The 10037-nt window shown below is 32.6% G+C and overlaps 1 protein-coding gene across 5 annotated transcripts; it reads right to left on the minus strand.

Annotated features, from left to right (window-relative positions):
- Positions 1-18: 18 nt before the first annotated feature.
- LOC105433963 (gustatory receptor for sugar taste 64f) lies at positions 19-8825 on the minus strand. 5 transcript variants are annotated; one of them, XM_011649484.3, is made up of 13 exons: positions 8619-8825; positions 7813-8206; positions 5298-5365; positions 5065-5212; positions 4834-4952; positions 4420-4614; positions 3821-3930; positions 3433-3603; positions 3099-3253; positions 2622-2784; positions 2222-2311; positions 1297-1389; positions 19-353 (listed from the first exon to the last, which is right to left on the minus strand). In XM_011649484.3, exons 2-13 carry the CDS (start codon positions 7908-7910, stop codon positions 336-338), a joined length of 1428 nt encoding a protein of 475 aa, XP_011647786.2. In that variant the 5' UTR covers positions 7911-8206; positions 8619-8825; the 3' UTR covers positions 19-335. The 5 variants fall into 5 exon arrangements, with proteins under 5 accessions (XP_011647786.2, XP_011647787.2, XP_011647788.2 ...); XM_011649485.3 differs by lacking the exons at positions 7813-8206; positions 8619-8825 and adding an exon at positions 5859-6132; XM_011649486.3 differs by lacking the exons at positions 19-353; positions 8619-8825 and adding an exon at positions 361-647 and having other exon boundaries at positions 7813-8329.
- Positions 8826-10037: the final 1212 nt, after the last annotated feature.

A 10037-nucleotide genomic window follows, 5' to 3' on the forward strand; every position in this document is an offset into this window, starting at 1 on the left:
TTAAATTTTAATAAAATCTTTCAATTTTGTACTGTCTAAATACAAACTTTTTTAAATAATATGTACTTTGTACAAGATTCACAAATATTACATTTAAATAACATTTTAATTTATCGTCTACAGATGTGATATTTACAAAATTATTGCGATAGATTATAAACAGATAAAAATACATTTGTATGTGCCTTTGATCCATTCTTGAAGATGACGGTGAGTTCCCCGCATCTAGATATACATATGTGGTATATATATATATATATATATTGTCTTGTAACAATACTAGATAGAATGCTGGTGAAACATCCTTTTCGTTTTTCTCCAGGGTGTATATCGGGTTAGTCAAATGGGTAGGACTAGAACAGAAAGTAAATTAAGAAATAAAATCAAGTAAAAGTAATAAGCAAGAAAGGTATAATGAGAAAGTTTGAGGTAGACGAAGAAAAGAGAGAGGAAAGAAGGGAAAGAGAGAGAGAGAGAGAGAGAGAGAGAGAGAGATTACGGAAAAAATAAAGGCAACATTATATATCAAAGAAACTTCATATTGGCCATAACATAATTCGCATACTTATCTTAAGTAAAATTGCAGAAAAATTGCCACAAGTAATATGAAAACAGAAGACTGGAATCCAGCGAAAATTTTATTGTACCTATATGTAAAATATTATAACATATAATATAAAAGCTGAAATATAATAATGTAAAAGAGGAAGATATAAAATATCATATAAAAAGTAAGTTTAAGGAAATTGGTTGCAAAAGAGGGGAGAAGTCAGAAAGTTGCCATAATAAAATATAACAATATATATAATGCAGTTTAAAATTTATTTAATGATAACATTTATTATAAATAGAATTGTGCATTTTGTAATTAGAATATTGTTGATATAGATATAGATGTAGAATAGCCGTATAGAAATATGTAAATGAAACGGATCAGTAAATTTTAAAGTGAATAGGAGTTATGGAGTTATGTCGCAGCAGCTATCGAACAATAGAAATTTTTAACATACGAGGCATAAGATTTAGCAAGAGCGCGATCCACTGTTCGTAGAATAGTGAACCAATGAATTAATTTTCTTGAATTAGTTATTAAAAATATCAAAGAGTCAGAATAAATAAATGGAGAAAAAAATTAGTAAGATACAAGAAGAATGCGGTAGAGAATTGTATTTACACTATTCCATAAAAAATATACTATTGCACGACATTTTTCGAAACTTGTATAATTTGTCGATACAGAAGCAAAGATAGGTGGTCGAAATCCTTAAAAATTTTTTCGAAGATTCTCTACCTCACCTCGCAAGCATTCGTAATGTTTGCCTGGTCCACTTGCTGGACGGAATTGAACTGTACCAAAACCAATTCATAAGTCACGATGGTTCCAGCAACCTAAATTATTATTCGTAATTAGACAAGATGCATTAGACATATATTTTAATAATCATATAAGACTGATTATATAAAGCTTATTAAATAAAACTTATCACAACTATTATAACTAATAATAACTTATATTAGATATTATATTAATAACTTATGTTATATAAAACTTATATAAAACTATTAATAAAAAAATAATAATTTAATTTTTATGATTTAATTAAATTAAATCTAAGGTTATTATTTTTAAAACTTTTTTCCAAAAGATAAAAAATGTAAAGATATAAAATGTAAAAATTAACATGTCTCAGTGTAAGATGATCAAGATGCAAAAATAATCAAGAAAATACGATACTAATTAACAATATTTTATAAGCGTAATAAGTTAACTTAAGTAACATTAATAACTCTATAAAACCTTTTTTATTTTTGATCTTGGATATGGAGATATATAAAATAGCATATAATTTTAACTAATTTTGTGTTGAAATAATGAAGACTCTATAAACAAATACTTCGAAAGTAACAATAGAACCAATGGTAATTAATTGTCGAAACACTTATTCATAATCTTCTTCAGATATAAATAATTGCAAGTGTTCAATCTTTTCTAATATAAAATGTGCAATAAAAAATATATCATGTAATTTTTTTATATGTTCTTTCACAAACTTTATAACCAATTATTTTTAAAATCTTAACAAGATTCATAATCTGAAGGTCATATTCGTTTCTAGCAGTAAAAATTTTACGAAATATCCGCTCCCATTTCAGAAAAAATAATTTTTTTATAGATTAATGTAATTAAGTTTAGAAGCCCGTATTAAATTATCGCACTTACCGTTAACACAAGACTCCTTGTCACGGAGAAGAATTTCATTCCTGTCAAGCTGATAGTATCTGTCGTTACTTGCGTCAAGAATCTCGAGACCTGCGCAATATTGTGCAAACTTGTTGTTTGTGAACTTGTGTGTACGCGAAAGAGTGATCAAGAAAATTAACTCCTACACATAAATAGCAATCTCGTTATTTTTTTTCTCATAACTGACGTTGTGTAATCTTTCAAACTCTCGCAAAGTTGATCGCAAGAGAGAAAAGTTTTTTCCTCGGTAAAAGGTCTCTATTATTAACACTTGAAGAAGATGCATGCTAAAAGATTTTCAGTAAGAGTTCTCTCGGATTATCATTTATAGAGGGATTAATCGTTCTAGACTGTGTAGTAAAAATATTTCGAGACAAACCTCGTTGTTGTAACTAGAACCAGCGACGCTGTATAAAATCGGTGCCGGCAAACGAGACTCGTCGTGAACGGAAGCTGCGTACAAGGATACGGCTGTTGTCCTCGCCAGCAGAAAGCCGAAGGAAAAGCAAAAGTAGATCTTCCGTACGATACCGCGTATCGGGCTGTTTAAAAAATGCGTGCACAACTTTACGCAATCTACTTGCTCTAGAAACTTTCATGATGTAATTATTGCGTTATAAAAGCACTTTTCGTCCGAGCAAAGCCATTGCCAGAAAAAGATTGTAAATGTAAGTCTAAATATTATATTTTTTTAGATACAAATAAAAAAAAATGTTATATTAGTAGATTCTAAAGGGACTCCACATAGATCTTGCCAAAGAATGATTATAATATAAAAACAAATTGAAAATCTATTTTTACATGATGAATTGTTCGTTAAAATTAAATCGCTATGTTAGATATATATGAAAGATACTTGAAGGAAAACAGCAACTGGATGCAGATGAAATACAAGTCGGTAGCAAAAGACAGAAGCACGATGCTCGAGATATAAGAGTCCACCCTGCGTGTTAGAGTTGCCAAATGATTATAGTCATTCCTGGCTTCAGCCCACCACCATTCCGGCATTGCCTTAACGAGATGATAGCGATGATATTATTTCTCTCATATGGATACGTAGTGTTGCAAATGAGATTCACAATTAAAATATATGACAAGACAAGAGACATATAGATATAATTTTGATAATTAAGTTATTAATGTTTTTACAAGAGAAGTTTTATGATATTTATATAGCATATACTTTATACCTTCCCTCGTATCGAATAGAGGCGACTGTTTAAAGACTTGAACTGATCCGTCAAAGCTATGCTGATAAGAATAAGAAACAGATCGACAAAGTTCCACGAAAATGTGCTGAGAATATTTATAGTATCAACCATGATTCCCTTCCACAGGCTGTAGGACATTTTCGTGAAGACCTGTATGAAATTATTCAATAATTATTACACATCAATGCAACGGGACATAATTGGGATCTCAATTTTTTTTCTATCTATCTTTTTTAAGGAATTTATTCCTCAGAAATTTATTCCTTTACAGAAGAGAAAGGAGATAAAGCTACTATCTGAAAATAAATTTGACTCTAAGATAATATTACGATAAAATTACGACAGTGTAATTGTTTCGCTGTACTACCTGAGGGAATTGCGTTTGGAAATAAGTACCGACAATATCCGTTTCACCGCGATACTCGGCGCACTCCACCGCACTGATGTACGCGGAAGCTACTGCGGCAGTGTGTTCCACTATATGGAAATGTTTAATATAAATTCATGACATTCGTTGTGCATATTGCGCAATTTTATATGTACGTTAACTGACGTACAATTTCAACGTTGAAAATAAAAGTACTTGGAGTAACTAAATGAAAATGAATAGAATTTACTATTGAAATGTCTAACAATTTAGCCAGAAATAGATTTGAAAATAATTTTGTCGAACTATTAACGTAATTGGTGTCAGAATAATTAATGAAACTGTCAGAATAATAAGTCAAATTGATTATTAAATATTATAAAAAATTTTCACAGTGCCGTCATGCTTAAGTGCATTTTATATTATTTTAATGGCGCAACAGAATTATTTCCAGATCTGATAAAATTTTCAAGTAATTCGGTAAAAATTCTGTTCCTTCCGTATTTTATTTATTTCTAACAAAGAAGTTAATTTAATTAAAATTTTATTAATAACATCTACCTACATATTTTATCTTTTATTTCTTTTACAGTACTTACCTAATGCGAACAACATAACGACGGTGGTTACAATTTTGAAACGAGTTGCGAGAGTGGTCTTTGAAATTCGCCGATGCCTAGAGGTAAATTCGCGTTCCAATTTCTCCCAAGTTAACGCTAGGCAAGGCCACTGCATCGCTAATCGTACAAACATGACGGCAGTCACCACAGCCGTGGCGTAGAAGACGAATGTCGCTAATATTTGAAATAATCGTACCTTAGAAACAATAGACACTTCCCTTATAGAAATTTAATACTGGGAGGTATTGATTAATTATTTATTTCGAATATTAAAAGTACTTAGTGCTTTTAATACTTAAAATAAATGATTTCTGGTATTAAATTAGCCAATATTAAATTAGATTTCTGTAAGGGTTAAATCCAAAGGGATTATGCCTATCCAAACTGACTCACTCATTTTCACAGAATTTATCCCCGTGGTGAGCAAACGTAGAACGTTGCCGACTGACATAACAAACACCGCCAGGATAACAATCGCCGTGTACAAGATTTTCGGGCTGCGCCATGTAAATCTGTGAGATATTCGAGACTTATGAAAGTTTCAGTCGAGGACGAGGGAGAAAAATTGGAAAAAAAGCGTCGATTCGAAACAAGCAATTCGCAGTGTGTTTCATTCCCGCCTACCGAAGGTACGAAGCATCCGGCTTATTGACACCGCACACCGGAAGCATGGAGAAGCATTGAGCCAACATGATGATCGGTCTCATGGCCGCGTGCAAACTATCGGTGGAAGGATTGAAGGTCTCCGACGGGGGCACGACGGACGCCAGCACTGGAAATTAATTCGCAGCGATAATTAATTCGTAGGTCATCAAGAAATCGACGTCAATCAACAATCGGGTCGAGGCCAGACTTACTTTCGGGCATCACTACGTCGGTCTTCATGGGGTCGAACCTGCTGCTGCGCAGGCCACTCTTGGGCGATCTGAAAAGAATTGCTCTTACTAGGTGGACATGCCCACCGCGATTTCCATCGCGCTGCTTGTTAAATCATTAACTGAATATTCGTAATAATAGTTCATAATTCGGAATTCAGTCGGGTATATTTTTAGAAACAGGTTTGATGAATAGAAATGGAAACATACAATTCTCTTTTGTTGTTAAATCGGAAGTTTCTATCGATCGTCACAGATAGAAGACTATATTAAAAGAACATTGAATGTTATTAACTGATTTTAACAAAAAAAAAAGACAGAATAATTTATATTTTTCTAAATTTAATTTAAACTGAAGAATTTTTAGAAAAATATAAACTAATCATTATTTCCTCAATTTCCTCATTAGTTTACAAAAGATATGTTTCGCTTCTTCTCTCTCGCGAGTTATTAACTTTGCTTATTTCATGTTCATTTCATTTCGGAATAAGCGAGCACTATCTTTTTTTCTCGATGCAGAGATTTTATCACTTAAAAACGCACCTTGCACGTGGCACGCTGCGGCTTACGGTATGCACGGTACACGATCGCATGACGGACAGAAGATAGAACTCGTTATTTCTGAACTTTATCATGCGGCGAGGTGGCAGGGCGGAGGGAGCTTTATAAACATCGCAGGTTCAATAAATGTCCACTTCGGACAGCCAGTGGAAACTCGGGGCTGCTGAAGCCTCGTCCTCGACAATGAGAAACTCGCGCCCATATACGGAGAGGGAGAAATACGCGCCTCCGAGAAACGAATCTGACGTCATTGTCGTATAATGGGAAATGATCAAATTTATATAATTTGCTGCATATTTAATCCCCAAGAATATTTTGACAACTCAATCTGTCAGTGGCTGTTACGTTAGATGTTACAATTCACATAAATAATTCTTATTTAAAATTAAACAAATTTTTGTTTAATTTTTTAATGTTTCCCTTTCATGGTGCGGAGAAAACAAGTTCGATTCCTGGTTGAGGTGATATTTTTCGATCGTATATTAAAGAAAATCCAGATAATCATTTTATTTTTGAATTGTTACTTCAAGCTTTAAAATCTCGTTTAAGCGCGGATAAAATTAGTTTAATGTTTTTATATACAAAATAATTAGAGAGAGAGAGAGAGAGAGAGAAATTATATTTTATGAAAAAATCATATAATTTTATTAAAAAGAAATGGATTGCTGTTTTTGTTACCCTTTTTTAAAAGAACCAGTAATGGTTTGTTATTTAAAAGATTTCAATAAATTGCAAAAGGAATTTCCTTGCTAATTTTAATAGTTTGAATGAAAACCTTTTGTAATATTTTATATGATACTCTATCCATACAGAAATTTGACAACCATACACACACACACACACACACACACACACACACACACATACACACACACACGCGCGCACGCACGCACGCACGCACGCACGCACGCACACACACACACACACACACACACGCATATACATATATGATATTAAATTTTTCAGTCGAAATCTCATATCGCTCTTCAATATCGTAAAATGTTATATTCATTAGTAAAATCTATCTTCAAAAACATTATTTTGCATAGTACACAAAACAATACGTAATATGTTTCATATAAATGTTTATACATATTTCATAAAATGAAAATAATGAAAAAGCACTCGTGCCAATGCGAAATCATTTAAATAATTAGTCTTATTCAACAATCGATCATTCCAGGAGTAAAAAACAATCGACAAATCAAAGCAAGGAAATCTCGGCACGCAAAACTTATGTAATAGCTCGGAACAACACTGCACGGCATTATAGAACATTTCTAACAATAATATTATCTAATCTACAATAAAATCAATATTTTAATGATTTAGAATGATATAAAGTCTGCATGTATAATATGTTAAAACTAAAAAATAGCGAACATTGATAAAAAGTGATCATATGATGTTCGTGTAACGAGAATAAAGATCAGTCACAATTAATTTCAGTATAGGTTTCGTGAATTCCGCGACTATTAAACCTAGAATGCTCGATCATTAAATTGAAATGTTTGCACACAGTCGTCTTTGTTGAAGAAAGGGCGTTTATTTGCGAATCATAATTGATAAATCGATTTTTATTATGTAGAGTGCTCGTTAGCCAGGGTTTGTCTGATTTGGTTTCGCTATTCAAGAGTTTCATTATTGCTGTCCTATAATTAAAGATTAAATTAAAGACCGATTAAATCGTCTTCAGTGGAATGCTGAATATAAGTCTTTGGATTAAGCACTACATTCAAATGCCCAAGTCTTGAATGCATTTAGATTATTCCACTAGTTTATGTGTCTTTCGACACGAAAATTCAAATTCTTATTCTTAATACAAATAAATTTATATAAAAAAAAAAATGAAATTATCTGCAAATGCTCCGAAATGCTGTTTTTATTAGCGAAACGAACCCGGAATTCGGTAGATGTTATGGTTTATGTTACTTACTGAACATTAATCGTGAGAGGATGCTGAGAATTTCCAACGAGCCATTGAGAACCAAATATACTAGTGGCATCAGTGGCATTCCTTTTATTCTTATTCATCTTTGTGTTAAAATTTTCCTGATGTCGAACATCGCATGGCACGTTATCAAAGTTTCTCTTTTCTGTCAAAGCATCTTTCTAAAGTCAGGCCAACACACGTTTTTCATACGAGATTTTACAAACGAGTTGCTACGTGCAGTCAATTGAGAATACGTTTGAGACAACTTTAACAAAGAGAGAAATGATTGCGAAACATTGATAAAAATCTCCTCACGGAAGAATAAATCGAGGATGAAACCATGTATCGCAAAAGGCAACCGAGAGGGAGATGTGTCAGAAAATTTTATCCACATTTCCTGCAAAATATACAAGAATGCAATTGAAAAGAATCGACAGAAATTCATTTCGCTAAATCGAACATCCAATCTACCGAGAAAAATAAAACAATGTTTTTAAACAATGCAATTTTCTCGTTTTGATAACTCGAAATAAAAGAAACGAATCACGAAAAAAATGAACTCAAGGCTGAAACGAGAAAAAAGAAAGGAGAGTGATCGATTACAAATGTAATTTCTCGATATTTTGAATGGCGAGAGACCATTTGCCAGCGTGGAATTATAGGATAAAAATTTCGTCGATCTCTTTTAACGTGTATGTTTTTTTTTTTACGAAACGGCGGAGGGATGTGATACGTAACCGGAGGAATATACCCTAGCACACGGTAGGGTAGAATAATAAAGCCGCGAGTTACAAAACAATGTTACCTACCGCGTTCGGACGTGCACTGACAGCCGCGGTGGGAACCCCCTATAACTTATGCGCTTATTGTTTCTATCCAGCATGTAATCTTTGCTTGCATAGGCCGGAGAAATAACAGCCTCCAGCGCACGGTCGTGGCAATTTGCACCTGTATGCGGCGATTTGACACACCCAACACAAGCCGCATCATTGTCGCACGTAACAAAGGGGTACTCAACTTGTCGTTTATATGCCTGTTGCACTAATCCCCGCCCCCCCCCTTCCTTTCAAAATTAAACTCGCGTGATATATTTATTTCAAAAATTTTTTGACAAAAAAGTTAATTGAGGAGAAACTTGAATATAAGTAAATTTGATATTTTATTCAAATGACAATTACGAGATAAATAAGAGATAGCGAAAGTCGTAATAAATACGTTAAATTTTCAAGTTGAGTATCGAGTAATTATGGTGAGATTAATCGTATGCGAGATGGTGATATTATTTGTATGATAAAAAGACAAGACCGTAGCGTTTGATAAAAGCTGCGTGGTTGATGATAATCGAATGTGTCAACCCTCAGGATTAGATGCACACGTGGAAACATGAGGTTTCGTGCTGTTTACTCAATGCCTGACGATTTGTTATATACATCAAATGAGGGTGTGCATCCATCATGCCTTTCATTCAAGCCTATCAAAGATGCATCTGTCCGGATTCGCGAAACTGATAAGCGCTCGACATCGATGCAAATGTCGACCGCCAGTCTTGAAATCTCTAAACAGTTGATATCTTGCCAATCGATCTTCGCTGCGAGTAAAAATGTAACATTTTATTATCAGATATGATTGCTTTAAACTTCAGAAACGTAGTTGAAAAATTATGCTAAGATTATTGAAAAGTAACAGTTAAGATTAACTTCTTTCACTCGTCAACAAATAAGTAAGTAATTAAACAAAATTAATTAATTCAAGAAGAGAAAAGGTAGAGTAAAAATTAATTCTGGATAATTCGTTATAAAAATTAATATTCCAAAAAACGTAAATTAAAATATTTAATAAATATAATTAATTGTAAGAGGTATTTTAGAAACAATTTAATTTTGCCTTTTTACATTTTTAAAATTTTAATTAAATAAAATGTTATAAATAATCTACAATTAGATGCTGGATATTATTATGAATCAGTTATTTTACCGTTTTTTAGAAATCTTACATTCTAATCTACATTTTATAAGGATAGGAAATCTGATTTGCGCTTACATTGCAATGTAAACGACAAAATTATCATCAATGATCCATATTTAATTCCTGGGTCTAAATGTGAATGAGAAATCACAGATATAAACACTTCAACGTTATAATACATTCAATTTTATTTTTAACTAATCAAACACAAATGGAAATTCTAATAATGAAATGACCAATGAAAAGTTTCTTTTTCTTCAACA

Source organism: Pogonomyrmex barbatus, unplaced genomic scaffold (assembly GCF_055798465.1).
Source record: "Pogonomyrmex barbatus isolate J1 unplaced genomic scaffold, ASM5579846v1 scaffold18, whole genome shotgun sequence".
Taxonomy (NCBI): domain Eukaryota; kingdom Metazoa; phylum Arthropoda; class Insecta; order Hymenoptera; family Formicidae; genus Pogonomyrmex; species Pogonomyrmex barbatus.

Coding starts and splice junctions, on each gene's coding strand:
- LOC105433963 (XM_011649484.3), bottom strand. CDS start 7,910: ATGAATAAGAATAAAAGGAATGCCACTGATGCCACTAGTATATTTGGT. Junction 4,615..4,833: donor GATAAATTCTGTGAAAATGA/GTGAGTCAGTTT, acceptor TTCAAATATTAG/CGACATTCGTCTTCTACGCC. Junction 3,604..3,820: donor TCCAAACGCAATTCCCTCAG/GTAGTACAGCGA, acceptor AATTTCATACAG/GTCTTCACGAAAATGTCCTA.